This window comes from Panicum virgatum, chromosome 9N (genome assembly GCF_016808335.1).
Source record: "Panicum virgatum strain AP13 chromosome 9N, P.virgatum_v5, whole genome shotgun sequence".
Classification (NCBI taxonomy): Eukaryota; Viridiplantae; Streptophyta; class Magnoliopsida; order Poales; family Poaceae; genus Panicum; species Panicum virgatum.
This window is the reverse complement of record NC_053153.1, coordinates 46989793-47011431: the sequence shown is the minus strand read 5'-3', so window position 1 is coordinate 47011431 and position 21639 is coordinate 46989793. Positions and strand designations below refer to the sequence as shown.

The following is a 21639-nucleotide window of genomic DNA, read 5'->3' as shown; positions in this document are numbered from 1 at the left end:
TGCGCCGGCTTTGCTGAGTGCCGCCGGGCCAGCAGTCGGCAAAGGTGACAGTTTGCCGAGTGCCATTTTTTGCCGACGGCCGGCACTTGGCAAAGCTCGGGCATGCCGTGTGGCAGATGTTTGCCGAGTGCTCGTGTCCTGGCACTCGGCAAACCACATCTTTGCCGAGTGCCCGTGTTCTGGCACTCGGCAAAGGCCGAGACACTTGGCAAATTTGAGTTTTCCGGTAGTGCGGTTAAGAAACAGACCTGAACTAGAAAGATGAACGTTGCATTCATGACCAAGTCCATGAAACAGAAAGAAACAAACCCTTTCGTTCTGGTTCTCCTTCGATATCCTTTTTATATACTCATTCCATGATATTACTTGGAGTCCTCCCTTGTCAATGTGCTATTCATCGAGTGATACTGTCCCAAGAGGCCAAGAGGATAAATCCATTATACTTATAAAATAACAGGAGAAATTGTTTCCTCTTTATTTCACACATTTATATATGAACAATTATGAAACTGAAGAACTATTTTTTTCGAACAACTTTTTTTTTTCGAACAACAACTGAAGAACTATAAGTAATGATCGAGCTGCACATTACAGGAACAGCTGGGTGCTTGACTTGTACTACTGATCTACTAATAACTGATCATCACACATCCACACGATCAGTCATTTCTAACTGTCGTTAACCTTCCTGCAGTTGCAACGGATTTCCCCCACGGAGGGGTCTGTCATGGGCTGGATGTTCCCCATGTTTATCATGGACTGTGCAAAGCTCTTGAAGAAAGCATCCTGGCTCCTCGCAAACTGGTCGACGATGGGTGCCGTGACGCCCTGTGCCTCGGGCGCGGACTTGAGGATCTGATCGGAGTCGAGGAGGCCCCGGTTCACCTCAAGGTTGGTGTAGTAGTTCTTGTCGAAGGTGTCTGGTGTCGTCGGATCGAGGTTGGTCAGGACCGATCCATTGCCGTTCAGCGGGCACCTTTGGGTTAGGAAAGCCCGGTACCCGGAGTTGAGGGTTGGGTCGGGCCGGCCCGTCCCGCTGAAGTTGTAGAGCCGGTCCGTGACGAACTGGCATTGTGCCCGGCCAAATGTGTGGGCCCCTGTGCACATTTCTTTGTTAAAACCGTGGGTTGTTGCGATACAGAAGAGACGAGCTAGGAGGGAGTTGATGCTGAATTTCAATTACCTGAGAGGGCGACGAGGTCGACAGTGTTAAGGCGGACGTCCCTGAACTTCTTCTCGAGTACGGTGAGGTTGTCGAAGGGCGATGGCAGGTTGGATGCGCTTGAGAAGTTGGCCGTCCGGCCGTCCAGTCTTCCCAGCAGGATGCCCCACTTCGGGCCACCGGACTGCACGGAATGAAAGACCAATGAAAAAAGTTACATCCAGCACGCAGTTGTGTTATTCATCGATTTGATTATTGGATCCTTTTGGAAATAAATAATGCACACAAGCATGGGTCCTTTTGTTTAATTTTTCAGCACGACAAAATGTCAACCTATTTGTTCCTGTTGAAATAATGCACACAGCATGTGCATTGCTGTTTGTAGGGCCACCGTAGGTACGTACCAGCTCGACGGAGATCTCGGCGGCGATGGCGAGGATGTCGGCGCAGGAGACGACTCCGTGGCAGGCGTCCTCCAGCGCCGCCTTGACCTTGTCCACCACCTCGTAACCACGCGCCGAGCCGTTGTTGGGCCGCGCCCCCTTCTCGGAGTTGATCACCCCCGGCACGCCGTCCAGCAGCAGCGACCCGTCGCAGCCCTGCACACATAATAACGAGGTTGCAGCCGGTTAGTATGTGTTATCTCATCACGGTGATGAAAGGTGGCAAGGGCATAGCTTGGCAGGTACCTGGACGAAGCAGTCGTGGAAATGGAGGCGGATGAGGCTGGCGAAGATCCGGACGTCGGACCTGTGGGCGTCGACGAGCACCTTCTTCACGATGGCGTAAGCGTCAGGGCACGTGTCGTCGTAGTAGTCCTCGCAGAGCTGCGCCGCCGCGCCATGGAGGCACAACGCGGCCACCACCATTGCGAGTACCACACCGGCGGCGGCCGTGGAACGGGACGATGAGCAAGCCATGTCTGTGTAGGTGTGTGTGTGCCGTGAACGAAGTATATATCCCAAGCTAAGTGATGATGATTGATGAGCACAGTGAGGCAGGCACGCGCCCCTACTTTATAGGCTGTAGCTCGACACTTAAACGCACGGACGGATCAGCAAGCATGCCTTAATCATGATCTCTGTCAGTTGATAATCTAAGTGCGATCAAATGGGGGCTTTAATTACTTGCTCATCATCACAGGCCAGTCTCAGTGGAAAGTGACATCGCAAGATTATAAAAACTGTGAACTAGGTAACTGAGCCCGATGAGTGTCATTCCTCGCATATCCATGACATTTCCACTTCTCCCTCTTGTGCTATATGTCAGCACATTTAATGCTGAGTAAATTGCATCCCACGTCCCCAAACTTGTCCCGAGATTTCATCTAGCTCCCTAAACTCTGAAATCGTCCACATGTGTCCCTAAACTTTGTTTAAGTGTTCCATTCTAGGTCCCAATCGTGTCACGCCAGCTTCCGACGCTGACGTGGCACGCTACGTGGTGCCATGCTGGCAAAAAATTTAAAAAATCCCCCTATAAAATCTTATCTTCTCTGATCTGCTCCTCTCTCCAATCTCTCCCTCCCTCCACCACACGCCGCGGCGCACCTCTCCGTCGCCGAATCCCACCTCTCCGTCACCACGCCGCAAGCCAAGCAGAGCCCGCCGTCGATCTCGCCGCCTCCCACTATCACGCGGGCCGGCCTATGCGCAACGGCGACCCGCGCGGTCGGCAGCCACGGGCAAGGGGGGAGAGAGAGATTGGAGGAGGAGTAAATTGCGTCCTAGGTCTCTGAACTTGTAGCGACGTTCCGCTAAGGTTCCTAAACTCTCAAATCATCTAATTGGGTCCCTAAAGTCTTTTAAGTGGTTCTTCCCAGGTCCCAAACACGCCACGCGTGCATCCGAAGCCAACTTGGCATGCCACGTGGCGCCACGGTGGTGGATATTTACAAAAACGCTCCTGATATAGTTTTATCTTCCTCATTTTGCTCCTTTCTCTCTCTCCCTCACCAATCTCTCTTTCACTCTCCCTTGGAATGGCGACCCTGGGCGCCTCAAGTGGCCGTGCTGCGCCATGCGAGCTCCGGCACATGCAGGGCCACCGAGCTCCGCTGCAACCGCACGGGCGAGGGCTGCTCAAAGCCACGCCATGGCCAGAACAGGGCCATGGTGGCTGCTCAACTGGTGTGCGGCTCTCGCTAGCAGCGAGGCCAGCCGGCGGTGGGGCGGGGCGGGGCGGCCAACGCGATCGGGCCGAGCCGACACGCTTGGCTGTGGCAATGTAGGGCTGCGCAGGGGCGGCCTGAAGCGAGCGACAACACGCCATGAACAAGCGCGGCAATGGCAGGTCGGGAACCGTCAACCCCAGGCCCTGCAGGTCATGGCCGGTGATGGGGTGGTGTTCGGGACGTTGTGCAGAAGGTGAGGGAGGTGGGCGAGGAGGTGATTTGAAAGTGGTGGAGGGAGAGCGATGGATTTGGGTGGTGGATCGAAGGTGGTCGGCTCGGCTCTGCTTTTCGGTTGGCCTGACCGGAGGAAGAAGAGAGGCAATGAGAGGGAGAGGAGGATAAGGCGCTAACGGCACAGTAGGAGCAGCGGCCGCAGGGCCGCCATCGCAGCTCAGGCTGGCGCTAGTTGCCCATGGGTCCGCCGCCGCGCCAGCCGGCGAGCCTTGCCTTCAGGGCCGTCATCGAGCCTCGCCCGCGGTTGCCGCCGTTTAGCTTTGCCGGTGGGACACCAACGCGCCGACAAGGCTGCCTTACCCGCGGTGAGGATGGCGGTGGCGGGAGCGGCGGCGCATGGGCCTCCTTGCCGAGCACGCTGCCTGCTGACCGTCGCCGCTGTGCCCCGGCCACAGTGCGCACTGCAGCGCTTGCAATCCTGTCCGCGCACACGTGAGAGCCTCGCCACGCTGCCCCGCTCTTGCTCCACCTTCGCGCGCCAACCTGCTCACCCGCGCGTGTCGCCGCCGCACCCTGCGTCGTGCCATGCCATGCAGGCCGCTGCGCCCAAGGATGGGGAGGAGCGCCTCCTCGACCAGTGGTGTGGGGAGGGGGAGGGACGGGCGATGCGTGAGGGAAAGAGAGCGGCGCGGTGGTGGCCACCTCTAGCGGGTGAGCAACGCGCGGCTCACGGCTGCCGACCGGGAGTGGTGGTGCCGGTGCAGAGGAGGGCGGAGAGGAGCACGTTAGCCACCGGTGTAGGGAGTGGCAGGGATGGGTGGCGCGGGGGGGAGAGAGAGCAGCGTGGCTGTAACGAACATGGTCCCATTTAGGCCATTTCGAGTGATTTTGGTGATCGTATGACAACGCAATCAATGGGACTAACGTGTTCATCAAGTGTATCTCATCAGGTCCCTAGAATGAAGTAAAAAGCCCTAGCAAAGCAAAACACGAAGAAAGAACTCAAAAAAACCGACAACCCTAGGTCGGATTATCCGACCAAAGAATCCGGATGATCCGACGCAGGAAAATGCACCGTCGGATCAATTCTGGCAGGGTTCAGATCTCAGCTGAAGAAATCCCTGTGCGACTAATCGTCGGAGCATTCTGCAGAGAGCATGTTTGGAGGGTCAAGGCTCTCTCTTCAGGACCGGATCATCTGACGCAGCATAGGACAAAGGCGTCGGAACAATTCTGTCTTGTCTGCGGGCACAGAAGAAGAAAAGTCCTAAGGACCAGATGATCCGACGCCCGTCGGAGTAACACGTCGGAGCATCCGACCCGTGCTGCATGAGAAATTTGAATACCCAACGGCTACACTGGTCTGTGAGTGATCGGATCATCCGACGCTACCTGGTCGGATTATCCGACGCCCTACGCAGAAAAGGTTTAACGGCTCTAAAACGGCTAGTTAACTTTGAGGGCTATATATATGGGTTCCCCTGGTCATTTGACGTATGCTGGAGTTCAGAGAGACCCTAGACACATTGAAAAACACCTCCAAGCCAACCCAAGTACTTAGTGATCAAATCATGTAGGTTTAGCACATCCTTGTAAGTAAGAGTGCTAGGATAGCTCATGTTTGAGTGTGATAGCAAGGTTGTGTGCCTTGTGTGCTGTGCTTGAGAGTAGCTCAAACTTGTACTCGGTGAGCCGGCCATCCTTGGAGTCTTGGTGACTCGCCGGCAACGTCAACGACCCTCCGGTTTGGTGTGGAGCGGCGTCGACAAGCTTTGTGCGGGGGACGTGGAGACCCCTTCCTTAGTGGAGAAGCTCCTTAGTGGAACCCGGGGCCAAGGTGACCGTGATTGTGTTCATAGAAGAGACTTGGTGACCGAGAAGCAATACTCTTTGTGAGTGCTTCAACAACGTGGATGTAGGTGTACCTTTGTGGCTAACCAAACCACGGGATAAACACCCGCGTCAAAGAGTTTGCTTTCTTTCATCCCCTCTTTAAGCTTCCGCGTTTACTTATTGCAATCTTTGTGCGCCTTTACTTTCTAGAGTAGAATCTTGATAGGATTGGCTATAGGTTGCATAACATTTTTGGGATGAGGGTTTTCTCACTAGTTGAACACTAGTTGCACATTTAGATAGTATATCTTAGTTTAATTTATGTGCAAATAATTAGAGTTTGAGGTTAAGGTTTTTAGTTTGCCTAATTCACCCCCTCCTCCCTCTTAGGCTATGAGCACCCGATTCCTTTTAGCGGCGGTGGCCAGCTCCGGAGGATGAGCTGGTGAGAGATTAGAGAGGGAGAGGGGAAGAGAGGGAGAGAGGATTAAATGTGAGAAGACTAAAAAGTTTAGGGATCTTTTTGTGAATGTTCGTCACCGTGGCACCACGTGGCATGTGACGTCGGCTTCGGATGCACGCGTGGCGCGTTTGGGACCTAGAATGAACCACTTAAAGGACTTTAGGAATCTAATTAGACGATTTGAGAGTTTGGCGACCTAAACGGAATGTCGCTACAAATTCGGGGACCTAGGATGCAATTTATTCTTGGAGGAGGGTGAGAGAGAGGAGCAGATCGGAGAAGATAAGAATATGAAGGGTTTTTTATGCAAATTCTTGTCAGTATGACAACACATAGCATGCCACATCAGTATTGGAAGCTGGCGTGTCGCGTTTGGGACCTCGAATGGAACACTTAACAAAATTTTGGGATTCAGTGGACGATTTGAGAGTTTAGGGATCTAAGTGAAATATCGGGATAAGTTTAGGAACTTAGAGTGCAATTTACTCTTTAATGCTCGTGACACTGCCACACAAGTCCACTGAGACTCTCGTGAGGTCGATGGATAAAAATTAAGGATGCATGGACGGATGGATGGAGATCTAGATAGGACGGCAGGCACGTGTCAAGTATGGTCCAAAAAGGCCATGGCCCACACATGGCCGGACGCGATGCTAGCTGGTGGTCAAGACTTGTCAAACTTGGATGCTGCCTCTACCTTGGCTCGATCTGTTGCCACTTGTGACATGCCGGCCTTGTATTGCTGTGGAGCTGAACATTGCATGCATCTACACGTACAGATAGATGAAAACATGAATAGTGCAGCAGATGTCTGTATGGTTCGTGCCACTGGGTGGTGCACCTAACGTTAGCTATACTTTGTTGTTGTCTCCCTGTGGCAGACTGTACCGAGCCGTTAGTGGCCGCGCGAATGAGCACCATTTTATTTGGAAGACTAACACCTAAAATATTAGCTATCTGATTCCCTTATTTTCCCCTAGCAATGCACTTGACGAAAATTCAGTACCGTAAGGTATGATGATTAAAAGTCACCGAGTATATAATATATACTATAGGCCTAGTATCTATTTGATTTTCTTGATTTGCCTCCGCATATTGCCGAGGATATTAATTATATTGGTCCAGATAAATAAAATATCCTCTGCAGGACGGCCAGTGCAAGCTGACGCACATCGAGATACAGAGGGGCCATTCAGTGTGCAAGACTGCCAGCATCATCTTATCCTCGTGGTTGGACGGATCTGTCCCATCGCCTTCTTCCACATATATGAGTAGTATTGTACACACGCACATCAGCTAAGATACTACAGGATATGCTGAAGGAAATGGTCAATGCGAATTCCAACTTCATTGACAAAGCAGGACACTCCAAATTGAATTGTTTTATTCTTTTTCGACACAATATATATTGCTATGATCAAGAAATGGTAGGTTTTCTTTAAATATACTCCCTCCATCCAACTATCCAAGGCCCATTAGGAAATCTGAAAAATCCAGATATGCAAGGTGATCTATTTTGGTTTTTTCTCAAGAGTGACGCTTCGGGAATCGTGTGGCAGTAATTCATCGTATGCAAGGACATGCAGCGAGTAATCGAATCCGCAATAAACGCTGGTTGTTTTTTTCCAAGAAAAATTAATGATGGGAGTGCTTCCCTTGGTCTTTAAGGGCAGTCCCAATCCAGACTCTACCATGGAGTCTAAGTCTCTTATTTATTGTGTTTTGCTGATGTGGCAGTATATTTATGGAAGAGAGAGGGAGAGAAATCAAGACTCCAAGTCTTCACGCAAATCAAGAATGAATGTGAGAGAGACAAGTGGGCCATATAAACCAAAATAACAAACTTTGCATTGGGAAGTATAGTTTTTTGTGATGGAGTCTTTGAGACTTAGACTCTATGAGTGGAGTCTGCATTGGGACTGCCTTAAGCCAAACAAAAATAGGCCTTGGATAATTGGATGGAGGGAGTATATAAATAGCACATCAAAGTAAGCTGGCATCTTTGGAATATGTGGCCATTACCTTGGACCTCATGTCGGTAGTCTCTTTCATCTCTCCTCCCGCCCCAGTCCAGATAGGTGTGGAGGCTGTGCAATGGCACATGACCCCAATTTCTAGGAGACTTACTAGTCCCACGTGCCACATGTTGGAAAAATAGACAACTATAAATTTAAATTCTGAACTAGATTTATCATGACGAGAATTAAACCTAGCATGCATGACTCTAACATACTAGACAATACGTATATCATAAACATGATCTCAGAAAACATGATTATGAAACAGATCTGATCAAAAAATACGTACTCTACGGGAGCCGCCCGGAAGACGAAAGGCGCGGACGAGACGAATACGGTCCCTCGAACGGAGCGCAGCAACCAGCATTGCAGACGATGGTACGGCGCAGCTCCTGACTTGGACGGAGGACGAGCCGTGGCGAAGAAGATGAGTAGTCGCGCTTAGCGCTTCCCAAAAACCTTATTCGCCCTCTCCCGGTGCAGGATCACAAGAGCGAGCAGTTCCGGAGACCTGCTCTCCCATTCGCCAGTGCATGCCGGCGCTCGGGATGGAGAAGACTACGGTGGCGGCGCAGCAACGAGAGGAGGCAAAACCCTAACTCAGATTAGATCTTCTTATGAATTCCCAAACCTTGGGGACTCCACGTATAGCGATCCATGGTGCATTTTTTCCATGAGGTAGGTGGTCCGTATTTAAAGGGAGAAAAACCCCCTACACCCTCGTCCATTAGCAATACGGGACTAATAGATGGTGTACCTCCTCTTAGTGCTAATGGGCCTTTGAGATTTATTAGGATTATTTATATGGGCCAAGCCCATAAATCTAACAATCCCCCACCAGATCTCAAATACTCATTTATAGATTTTGCCTGTTTCTCACTACTGTTTGATATACCAGTGTTTTAGTGAGGACTGTTAAGTTGAACTCTCACCTAGAGCTCCAAGCTACACTTATCCACAACTTGAACAATAGACTATGCTTTGAATTGCAAGTTTGGTGCGAACAAGTTTCACTCAAAGTCATAACCAGTACATGGCTGCCAGTAGCCTCTCCGCGGGTGGAGCATATACATCGTACTCCCTGGTCTCTTCATGAGTTTACTAGAGATCACACAAATCTCACAGACTGCGACGTTAGACAGTCAGACTCATATAGGTGTGTTCTTTCAAGAATGCTCTGTAGGACAGCACCATTGCTCATTAGAGCCAACAGAAACACATTAAGGCAAATAACCAACCTGCCTTATAGCAACTGAGAGTATTGCATCTTTTCTTAGAGAGGGTTTAACCATTACTCTCCTCAGTTCACCATCAGCTTGTTCTCCTCAAGTCCTAATTCACGGGATCTCCGATCACATAGGTTGGGTTACCACTGTGGCAACTTATACGGGTCTCATACCCATCTCCCTTGATGCACTATCTATCACATTCCGTGATAATCCTTTTGTAAAGGGATCTGCCAGATTTTTGTCTGTTTGAATATAAGTCACACTTATCACTCCGGAGTTTCTCAACTTCCTGACAGACTTCAGTCGTCTTTTAACATGTCTTGATGACTTTGCATTATCCTTAGCACTGTTCATTTTGACTATCACCGTTTGATTGTCACAGTTCATAAGGATGGCCGGCACTGGTTTCTCAACCACAGGCAAGTCCATCAAGAGCTCACGCAGCCACTCTGCCTCAACAGTGGCTGTGTCCAAAGCAGTAAGTTCTACTTCCATGGTTGACCGCGTCAAAATGGTCTGTTTGCAAGACCTCTATGATATCGCACCACCTCCAAGGGTAAACACATACCCACTCGTGACATAGCTCATCAACGTCAGATATCCAGTTTGAATCACTATATCCCTCAAGCACAGCAGGGTGCCCAGAATAGTGAATCCCATAACTCATAGTACCTGCTAGATAGCGCATAACCCTTTCAAGTGCATGCCAATGATCAGTACCCGGGTTTGACATGAACCTGCTCAATTTGCTCACAGCAAAAGATATGTCGGGTCTCGTTGCACTAGCTAAGTACATGAGTGAACCAATAATCTGCGAATATCTCAGTTGATCTTTGGCAATTTTCCTGTTCTTTCTCAACATCACACTAGGGTCATAAGGTGTTGGAGAAGGCTTGCTGTCGATATAGTCAAAACGGCTCAAGACCTTTTCCACATAATGAGATTGTGAAAGAGTAATCCCATTCTCAACCTTAATAAGCTTGACGTTAAGGATAACATCAGCTTCTCCTAGATCCTTCATATCAAAGCTCTTTGAAAGAAAGGACTTGACCTCATTGATCACATCAATGTTTGTGCCAAAGATCAGTATGTCGTCCACATACAAGCATAATATCACTCCTCCACCCCCACCATAGCGATAGTACACACATCTATCAGCCTCATTAATGACAAAGCCCGCAGAAGTTAAAGTTCTGTCGAACTTCTCATGCCATTGCTTAGGTGCTTGTTTCAACCCATACAAAGACTTTAAAAACTTACACACCTTGTTTTCTTGACCTTTCATTATAAATCCATCAGGCTGATCCATGTAGATCTCCTCATCCAACTCTCCATTTAGGAAAGCTGTCTTAACATCCATCTGATGAATGATAAGACCATATGAGGCAGCCAAGGAAATTAATGCTCGAATAGTGGTCAATCTAACGACAAGTGAATAAGTATCAAAGAAGTCTTCGCCTTCCTTTTGTGTGTACCCTTTAGCAACAAGCTGAGCCTTGTACTTGTCAATAGTACCGTCAGCCTTAAGCTTCTTCTTGAATATCCACTTATATCCTACTGGCTTGCAACCATATGGTCGTGCAGTGAGCTCCCATGTCCCATTAGAAAGAATTGAGTCCATCTCACTTTGGACTGCTTCTTTCCAATCATCTGCATCTGAAGGTGCATATGCCTCTGCAATGGACATGGAAGTATTGTCCACAAGGTACACAGTGAAATCGTCACCAAAGGATTTTACAATCCTTTGTCTCTTGCTCTTCTAGGAGGTTCACTGTCATCCTTCTCTAGGACATGCTCATGTTCATCGGATTGGTCAGAAGACTCGATAGGTACTGCATGTTGAGGAGTTATCTCTGTCGAAAATCTAGAATTGCTACGCATATCTTTCATAGGAAAAATATACTCAAAAAATGTTGCATCACGAGATTCCATAATAGTATCAACATGCACATCTGGTATCTCAGATTTAACCACTAAGAATCTATAAGCAATGCTCCTCTGAGCATATCCTAGAAAGACACAATCCACTGTCTTAGGTCCCAACTTGCCCTTCTTTGGAATAGGCACATTAACTTTCGCTAAGCACCCCCACGTGCGCAGATAAGAAAGTGATGGTTTTCTCCCATTCCACATCTCATATGGAGTTTGATCTTGATTCTTGTTTGGAACTTTATTCAAGACATGACACGAAGTCAATACAGCCTCCCCCCACCATGCCTTAGAAAGACCAGCTGTGTCTAACATGGAGTTAACCAAGTCAGTCACCGTGCGGTTTTTCCTCTCGGCAATCCCGTTTGATTCGGGAGAATAGGGAGGCGTCCTCTCATGAATAATTACATGCTCCTCACAGAATTCATCAAATATTTTGGGAAAATACTCGCCACCACGATCTGACCTTAGACGCTTGATCTTTCTCTCTAGTTGATTCTCAACTTCTACTTTATAGATTTTAAAGTAGTCTAACGCTTCGTCCTTAGTTCGCAACAAATAAACATAGCAAAATCTAGTCGCATCGTCAATTAACGTCATGAAGTATCTTTTCCCACCTTTTGTCAACACACCATTCATCTCACATAGATCAGAATGTATGAGTTCTAAAGGTGCCAAGTGTCTCTCCTCAGCAGCCTTGCGAGGCTTCCGAGGTTTCTTTGATTGCACACAACTATGGCACTTAGAACCTTTGGCAATGGTGAATTTTGGAATTAAACACATTCTGGAAAGTCGAGACATCAAACCAAAATTAACATGACACAAACGTGAATGCCAAACACTCGCATCATCGCTAACGTTGCCACAAATATGGTTCACCGACTTATTACAAAATTCAGCAAGAGAAAAGCGGAACAAGTCTCCGTAATCATAGCCTTTACCAACGAATTGTCCATGTTTCGACATAACAAATTTATTGGACTCTAACACAACCTTAAACCCGTCCTTGCATAGGACTGACTCGCTGACCAGATTCTTGTTGATAGTGGGCACATGCTGCATGTTCCTCAGCTGCACGATCTTCCCCGAAGTAAATTTCAGATCTATCGTGTCAACACCATGAACAGAAGCATGTGTGCCGTTCCCCATCAGCACGGAGAAGTACCGGACGGTCTGGTAAGAAGAAAACATAGAGATGTCAGTACACACATGAACATTAGCACCCGTATCAAGCCACCAACTCATGGATTGAAAAACTAAAAGAATTGTAGGTAAATTACCGTACCCATCTCCAGTGTTGCTTATGGTCACCATGTTGACATCCTTGGACTCATTTGCTTTCTTGGCTCTGCGGTCTGCCCGATCTGGGCATTCCTTGGAGAAGTGTCCAAGCTTACCACATGCATAGCACTTTTCCAAAGCCTTGTTCTTCTTCTTCTTGAAGGTAGTGGTCTTGTTAGGCTTGTTATTCCCTTTGTTCTTGCCATGTGGGAACTTTTGGACCAGGTTGGCGCTGGATTGGCCTTGATCTCCTTTCTCAGGCACGTCCTTCTTCCGAGCCTTCTCCTCAACATCAAGAGTCGCTATTAGATTTTCAACTGATATCTCCTGTCTCTTGTGTTTCAGAGTTGTGGCGAAGTTCCTCCACTGGGAAGGCAACTTTGCAATAATGCATCTAGCCACAAACTTGTCGGGAATAGGACACTTAAGGAGATCCAGATCCTTGACAATGCACTGCACCTCATGCGCCTGTTCCACCACAGAACGGTTATTCACCATCCTGTTGTCATGGAAACTCTCCATGAGGTACAGTTCATTGCCCGCATCTGTTGCATCATACTTTGCAACCAGAGCATCCCACAGCGTCTTCGCCTCTGTCTCGTCAATGTACACACGGACTAATCCGTCTGATAGATTGCTAATGATACATCCGACAAAGAGATTATTGGCCTCATCGTACTTCTTCTGCTCTTCAGCAGCAAGTACACCCTCAGGCTTGCCAAGTCTCATGTCCCAGATGTGCATAGCAGTAAATCAGAGGCGAACCTTGGACTTCCAGATCCTAAAGTTCACGCCAGTAAACTTTTCTGGCCACAGTGACTCAGCAAAACCAGCCATTGTTAAATCAACAAATTGCCTATTATAAAGTTTTTGGATTGTTGGAAAAATAGACAATTGTAAGTTTAAATTCCGAACTAGATTTATCATGACGAGAATTAAACCTAGCATGCATGACTCTAACATACTAGACAGTACGTATATCATAAACATGATCTCAGAAAACATGATTATGAAACAGATCTGATCACAAAATACGTACTGTGCGGGAGCCACCGGGAAGACGAAAGGCGCAGACGAGACGAAGACGGTCCTTCGAACGGAGCGCAGCAACCGGCATTGCAGACGATGGTACGCCGCAGCTCCTGACTCGGACGGAAGACGAGCCGTGGCGAAGAAGATGAGCAGTCGCGCTTAGCACTTCCCAAAAACCTTATTCACCCTCTCCCGGTGCAGGATCACAAGAGCGAGCGGTTCCAGAGACCTGCTCTCCCATTCGCCGGTGCACGCCGGCGCTCGGGATGGAGAAGACTACGGTGGCGGCGCAGCAATGAGAGGAGGCAAAACCCTAACTCAGATTAGATCTTCTTATGAATTCCCAAACCTTAGGGACTCCACATATAGCGATCTATGGTGCACTTTTTCCATGAGGGAGGTGGTCCATCTTTAAAGGGAGAAAAACCCCCTACACCCTCGTCCATTAGCAATACGGGACTAATAGATGGTGTGCCTCCTCTTAGCGCTAATGGGCCTTTGAGATTTATTAGAATTATTTATATGGGCCAAGTCCATAAATCTAACACCACTTTCCAGCAGCAGGCCTCTAGGGCAGGCTGAACTAGCAATCTCTTTGTTGCAAGCCTTGATCAGCCGTGCCAACCACCGCGTGATATGCTATGCTCGAGTGACAGGCCACCGATGAGTCAAAAACAAACTCCCAATCAAAACCATCATACTAGACGCCACCGCATGGAATATGTCACATCCAGTTTAAAAAAGAAACCAAATGCATCTTATATATATGCTAGAATTAAATTCACACACAAACGAATACGATAGACACCTCATTACAATGCCCAAAATGAAATAGAGTATTAAAATTTTATTACATGACCGAAAGTCTTAATCTTAAGCAAATAATTAAACATCTCAGAGTAACAGCTGAACTTCATCTTCGCAGGCAGTGACTGTGAGACATACGCCTAGGACTCCTCAAAATCTTCAGAAAACTCCGAACAATTATTTTGATATGAACAATGTTTATCCAAGGGTGAGTACATTTATGGTTGGTACTCAACATGTAGAAAGGAATTTCATGACATGCCAGGTCAAATCAAGGAATAGCTGACATGGTTTTACTACGATAAGCATATTTAGTTGGTCAAGTTTTATTAGCAAGCCTTAACTAAATCTAAATTTATACCATCAACCCACAAGTAAGTAACTAACATAAATAACAACATCATAAATAAAAATATTGATTTAGATCATCTTCAAGTTCAATTATCATGTGAGGGTCCAAGCCGCTCTTGACTGTGAGCACGGCTGATATATCAGATTTATAGTCTGCAGAGGTCGTACACTTTACCCACAATTTGTGTTCCCCTGTATCGTCCGGGTTTGCAAGGCCCTTAAACACTTACTTTTGTAAGTGGTGAGGGGTTTACTATAAGAGTTTCACTACGAGGTCTTTACAAAGATTCCCTAACATATGACAATCCGCTAAGGTTTCCAGCTAAAGTGGTCATAACACTTCCTAATGATGAGGTACCTTGGCCAAGGACCACAAAACAAAACCTCAAGAGGACCGAGCTATACCCCAGCGATGCATCTCCTCTTGCACTTTCGATAAAATTGCAACAAACTAGAGCTTCTAATTAATTAGTGAAGACCAGGGCCATATAGTATTGTAGTTGTACTATTTTCATGGGTGGTTCTCCATATTCCAATTAAAATATATGATTTTTTAACAACATTAACCTGGTATGATCATGAATTAAAACTGGTGTAACATTTGTCTCATCTTTAACCAACCCTGGCCCAACAAGGTAATAGCAACTAGCAATGCTACCCAAAATAAGTTAATTAACCCAGTTTAAGAAAGGATGGATAAACAAACTAGGCATATCCTTCATTAAGATTCCATCATATTATAGACCCATTAAATAAGAAACAGTGCACCAAACAATATAAACAATATAAAACGATACTACAGAACTGTTGTACATGTTGCGAAGATTGCTTAAGCACAAGAATCATTGAAAACGGAGTTAATAAAATGAAAAAAGTCATGGCTAAAACAAGGTTACAGAGCTTATTTGTAAAAGATTTGAAAGATAAAGGGTTTTGGGTGAAGAAACCGAGGATTAAAATGGGATTAAAATAAATCTCATGGGTTAGAACCTAAAACTAAAGCTTCTGACCGACGGATTTAATTTTATAAAAGTACAGAGGGTAAAACAGAAGAAAAAAGGCTGATCTGAAAAACTTTTGCACTAACCTAGACCGAGGGTTGATTTTGGGAAAACAGAGGGGCTCTTTTTCAAAATTGTTTGGGGTTGTTCGGTACAGGCTAGGTTGACTCGGATAAAAATCCAAGTCCTTAGATATGAATCGAACGGCTCTCGGTGAAAAGGATTGGATATAACATGGGCCACTGGATCTAGATCGGATGGCACGGATCAATTCGAGCGGAAGAAGGCGGCGCTGGGCGCCAGCGGCGAGCGGACGCGGCGAAGGAAGTTCACGGCCCACTCCGGCAAGCCATGGCGGCTGGGTGAGAGGAAAAGAGAGGGAAAGAAGGGGACTGCAAGGATCCTTACTGCTGTGCGAAGCTTCGTGGTGACTGGACGATGCGTGGCGAGGGCGCGACGGAGCGGCGGGTCGGCTTGAAGCTCCGAGCTTGTGGCGGAACCACCCGAAAGACTGGGCCCAGGTGCACTAATCTTTGTTGCTAGGCAACTCTGACCCAATTTGGCACGCACTAGTAGTTTCTCGAGTGAAGTCTCGATTAAACCACACTCTTCCAGGATCGCAGACAACACTCACACAAAGGTGAACCCAGAGATTACAACACATATCATTTCATACATCATTAGAGTTTGCAGCGAAAAGGTAAATTTATTACAAACCATGTTCTAAAAGTAGCAAAGTTCTACAGAGTCCTTACTACATGAATTATTCAAGTATCATTATTGCAGCAGAAAAGGTAAAACGACATCTAGTGAAACATGTGACACTTGATAAAGCCCGTACGAGATCTCACTCAGTGGGAGGGTGTCAGCACCGGGGGCCGTACGAGATCTCACTCAGTGGGAGGGTGTCAGCACCGGGGGCCGCTAATGGTTGCTCTTAACTTGGCGTCGGTACGGTCGATTTTTAGACACACCAGATCCTTTACTTTATGTCTCCTCCGTCCAGGTCAATCTCTTCCCATCTTCACACCATGTGCCCAGTACACACCGTCTCCGTAAGTCCAGAGTCCTAGATCCCCTCACATCACCTTGTCTCACTACCTGCTCTATCAAAACTAGCAATCGTCATATAGAGAATTAACCTAACTTATACAAATAAAAAATTAACCAAACATACACAAACAATTCCGGAGAGAAAAAAATTGAAAGAACAAACTCTAAACAGAAAGCTTCCGTAAAAGTTTGGAATAGAATATTTTGAGATTGATAATTTTTTTAGAGAAAAGTTGTGGTCCAAAATTTTTGTACAAGAAAAAAATGGGAGTCAAAAAAGTCCAAGAAATAAATCCTGAGATAAAAAAATAAAGATAGATGTTTTGACACAATTTCAAGATAAATTTTTTTAATAGAAACAAAAGGTTGAAGGCAAAACTTAGAACCCATAAAAGTTTGGACTAGAAAAATTTGAGATCGATAAATTTTGGAGAGCAAAGTCATGGTGCTAAATTTTTGTACGAGAAAAAAATTTGGGAGCCAAAAAAGTCCAAACAAAAGATTTTGAGATAAAGAAATTGGAGATAAATGTTTTGGCACAATTCAAGATAAAAAAATTCAAAAAGGGAAAAAAGTTGAAGACAAATAGAACACATAAAGGTTAGAAAAATAGAAGGTGAAAACTGAAGCCCAGGATGAGCACAATACGTGCATAGATAATAAACCGTGGCCCACTAACTCTCCACGCGCACTAGCAGCGCGTCGACCGTGCGGAGCACTATGCGCGGTCAACCGCAGAACTAGTATGGGGTCAGCACCCGCTGAAAAACCATTCCACTCGACAGGCCAGCTTGGAGACAAAGTGTACGATCAAGTCAGACTCGCAATCATATTCTCGAAATCAGTACCTAAAAGTAGTGCCATAAGTAAGACTGAGTATATTAATACTCAGTAAGGCTTACCCATCATCAGATATATCTTAGTCCGTTAACTAGACATGTAAGACTTTTTGGTTGGTGGGGTTTGTTTTGCCAAAAACGCCACTAAGAATGGATCCTGATTTTCATATTTTAACTTTGTCAAATTCTAGTTGGATTAACCGTTCTAAATTTGCATCTATCTCTACACAAGCATGGTAGAGCAACCAATTAATCATCCATCAGTATTATCATCATCATGTTCTACTTGTTACTCTATGTGACAGAAATAGTTAAGCAGTCTCATGCCGTGACAGGCAGACGATTCCGAATCGAATTTCAACCTGGCTAGGGGAACCTAACGCACACGTATGGGAATCGACGACGCTTTCGCCCACGCGACTTTTCCCCTTTCTTTCCGGTGCGTGGATCCGGGGCACCCTCCCCGACTACAGAGTCCGACCACTCTGCACCCGTACGTCACGACAAATATAAACCCTACCTCTACAAAGAGGGTGCAAGGTCGTTCCACTACCTGGTCCAATCAGGTACTTAAGCTTCCCTATTACCATATTTCTCGGCATATGACTAGTACGTTCAAATGCTTAATGAAAGGTGCCACACACCACGATCTTAACCAATTTCAACTACACGGACGGGGTATCAGAACTACGCAACCCCGCTCATTGTCCTTATATTCGAGCGTTAATAAAGTCAGTCAACTTCTATAATCTCGCGAAAGTCAAGAAACCTCTCGACTTCTACCGTTCCTAGTTAGCGGGGCGGGCAACTAGTCGAGAAAAATATCCGGATAACAAATCTAGGTACCTAGGAAACATGCATCTATTGGTTCGAACAATGCCTAAGAACGTAAAAGCGCAAATAGAATTATTACAACATATACGAATAGTTAGATGAAATTAACGCGGAAAATAATGGGATTATGCACCGGGGCTTACCTTCTTGGGCACTGAAAGTCTGTGAGTCCTCTGGGGCTTGGCCCAGGTCTTGATTCAAATTAGCACAGTTAAGATTAGCACTCTCCGCAGGAATAGAGTCCGATGGAACTAATTCGTAATCGCCGTCAGCAAGATTAATCATTTTTATATGCAAAGCAAAAATTTATTATTACAACATGATATGAACTTTCTTTCCTTCACTAGAGTTGTAATCTAACAAAATATTAATTCAGTGGATCTTGGTTAATGTAATTTACTGGATAGTCATTTATGGAGTAGTTCAATTCTTCGCTTTACTTCCTAGAATGCGCTGTGTTGGGGTGCTTAATTCCTAGACTCGAACATGAGAATATAACGAAATTTAACAACAGACATTATGTACATAAACAGGTACTGAAAATTTACAGCTAACAGACCAAATACTCTAGGATTTACTGTAAAAATTTCAACTTTTAACAGCAAGGCATCTAAACATGAAAAATCATCTATTCAGATTAAGCTAGGAACTTCACGAATTTGCACAGACTGCTAGGTGTGGTTTCTGGAGCTACAAATTTTACAGAAACAACTAGATATGACATACTCAGCACTGTACGTTTTTCAGAATTTATCTACTCATAAAACAGGAGTTCTAAAATTGACAAAACTAGCATGCCTTCATCAAATGTAATTTATACAGGGAGTTCTACAAAGGTTCCGATCCTCAAATTTTTACCAGAGCCTAAGATATGTCTAAACATGCTTAAGTAAAATTATCAAGAATTAAAACTAGCAATAAATTTACGTATGAATTTAAACAATGCATGGGCTTGAATAAATATTTGAAAACTAAAATGACCAGTATTGAATACCAAACTTTTTATACAGATTGTACTCATACTGAGTAAGCAATACATAAAAAATCATGATCACATGTGAAATATTTCGTCCAGAATGAAAATAACAAATCTAGGCATGGTATATCAAGCATGATTTATATCTATAGAATTACTAACCAACTAGAGTTCAAATTTTGCGGGCATCAACATATGACTAAGCCAGAGTTTCATAAATAAACCTAGATTTTTCTTTGTAAAGGAACTATATATCATGAATTAAGTCCATATAACAAGCAATAAACACAATATGTAGCAAACTAGATCTACAATTTCTCAAACTTGCGCAACAGCAAGGATTCAGGACCATGTTCTTTCAGAAAAAGTTTCATAGCTAAAACATATCTATGTCTACCAGCATTAATATATGAACACAACTAGTAGATCTAGGAATCTTGGTCATTTGAGCAAGTAAATGATCTCTAACTGAGTTCATATTTTTACCAGAGGCTTCTAACACTACTAGGAACCATCTAGCCAAAAATCATGCATAGCTACTAAACCAAACTCTTAGAAAATTTATAGCCTATTTAATCTACTCTTTTTATTAGATTAAAACATACATAGAATCTGAAGATTTTCATATAACAAAACTTGTAGATTTCATTACAAAGGTTTCAGAACATTGGGATTTGCATTTTTCCAATTTTTCTACGAATTTCTACACATTTTCAAAGTTCACTGGATTCAAGTTCTAGAGTTCATGTCATTTTTTCAGTTTAGCCCCTGGAAACATTCTAATCTCTTATGAATAGGACCCTGGACCGGTGTACTCTCACGGAATCCAAGCGATTCCGGCAAGGTCCGCCGCCGGTGGCGAAGGAGAGGTGGGGGAAAAGGGTCACGGCTCACCGGCGAACCTTGGGGTGGTCAGGGCTGGGCCTGCGGTGGTGGGAGGAGGCGGATCCACGACGGAGCAGAGGTGGCGGGGTGGTTCAGCCAACTCCGGCGAGCTCCGGCAAGCTCGAGCCGGCGCTGCTGGGCCTGGCAGTCCCCCTGGAGGTCGAGGAAGACGTGATAATGCTCGGCCAGGGCAATGCAGGGGCGAAGGTGGGTCGTCGGCGTGGAGCGAGGCTTCGCCGGCAATGACGGAGGGGGCGAAGTGGCAGAGATGGTGAGTTCGCGTGCGAGGGCCAAGCTGGGGGTCTTTATAGGCCAGCAGCCTTAGCAGGGAAGGAAGTGAGGCCTGGGGGAGTGCGAAGCCGGTGGTGGCGTGGCCGGCCGGTGAGGTGGCGGCACTGGACAGCTGGGCGGGCGGCGTGGCGGCTTGAGAGGGCGTCTGTACCGCGTGTCCGCGTGAGGAGAAGCCTGGAGGCATGCCTAGTGACGCGCGCGGGGGCTCCCGGGTCCACTTGGCCGCGTACGCGCCGTGGACGAGGTCCACCAGCGGCGTACGACGCTAGAGAGAGGTGGCGGCGCAAAAACAGAGCTCAGGGACCTTTTGGTAATTTTTGATTTTCCTAGGGACATCTCTGTAAACTAAAACTTTCTCTATCTTAAGGGGTTCAAATGAAAAAAATTTGAATACCAAAGTTGTAACTTTTCAAGATCTACAACTTTTGTTTCATGCAAATTTTCATTTGAAATTCACAATTTGAACCATTTTATAATTACCAATTTGCATAAAAGGGCTTCAACTTTTGCTTGACATTTATTTGGATTTGGCTGAAACTTGCTATTAAGCACATGTCATTTAGAGTACTAGAATCAGCCCACAATTATTTTTGTGCATGTATTCAAACATGATTTGAGTTGATTTTAAATGTTTTTGCCCTCACATATGCAGTTCAAAAGTGTGTTCCGAATTTAAATAGACTTTTCCTCCTTGTTTTAATTCCTTATTTCCCTCTTATGAGCTAATTGTTTTGAGTTGCACTGTATTTTATTTTTTAGACACCAGAGGTCTCACAGAGCTCTCGAGCTCCAATGGTGGTGCAAGCTAGGGTTTGAGTGAGCCGGCGGCTGCAGCTTCGGGTGGAGGTCACGAGGCGGTTGCGGCTGCTATTTATGGGGCCGAGCGGGGGGGGGGGGGGGGGGGGCCTTGGCGTGCGGGCCAAGGGAGGCGGCATGGAGTCGGGTGCCGACTGGACACTGCTCAAGTCTGAGCTCGACATGGGGAAGAAGACCCCGAGCCCGTCTGGCGGTGAGAGGGAGAGAGAGCGGGGCGACGGGTTTGGGTCTAGAAAGGAAAAATAGGCCGGCGGGATGGGCTGGACTATCGAGAGGAAAAAGAAAAGAGAAGGAGAGAGAGTTGGGCTGGGTCGCAACAAGGAAGAAAAAAGAAAAGCCTTTTAATTTAAGAATAAGCAATTCAAATTAAATCTAAATTCAAAAAATTCAAATTCAAATTGAAACTCAAACAAATAAAACAATGCAAGTAGCATGGATGCTCAAAACCTATGTAATCTTATATTTATTTTTATAGCTAACTAATTTATTTAT

At 46.0% G+C, this 21639-nt stretch overlaps 1 protein-coding gene across 1 annotated transcript; it reads right to left on the bottom strand.

Annotated features, from left to right (window-relative positions):
- Positions 1-443: 443 nt before the first annotated feature.
- LOC120692827 (peroxidase A2-like) lies at positions 444-2170 on the bottom strand. The gene is made up of 4 exons (XM_039976225.1): positions 1852-2170; positions 1567-1761; positions 1184-1346; positions 444-1097 (listed from the first exon to the last, which is right to left on the bottom strand). Exons 1-4 carry the CDS (start codon positions 2080-2082, stop codon positions 670-672), a joined length of 1017 nt encoding a protein of 338 aa, XP_039832159.1. The 5' UTR covers positions 2083-2170; the 3' UTR covers positions 444-669.
- Between the last annotated feature and the right edge of the window lie 19469 nt (positions 2171-21639).

What these genes read in the sequence shown, in the direction of transcription:
- LOC120692827 (XM_039976225.1), bottom strand. Translation starts at nt 2,082, where the DNA reads ATGGCTTGCTCATCGTCCCGTTCCACGGCCGCCGCCGGTGTGGTACTC. An exon ending in TCCACGACTGCTTCGTCCAG is followed by an intron (nt 1,762 to 1,851) that starts GTACCTGCCAAG and finishes TTATGTGTGCAG; the next exon opens with GGCTGCGACGGGTCGCTGCT. An exon ending in CGACCTCGTCGCCCTCTCAG is followed by an intron (nt 1,098 to 1,183) that starts GTAATTGAAATT and finishes AAATGTGCACAG; the next exon opens with GGGCCCACACATTTGGCCGG.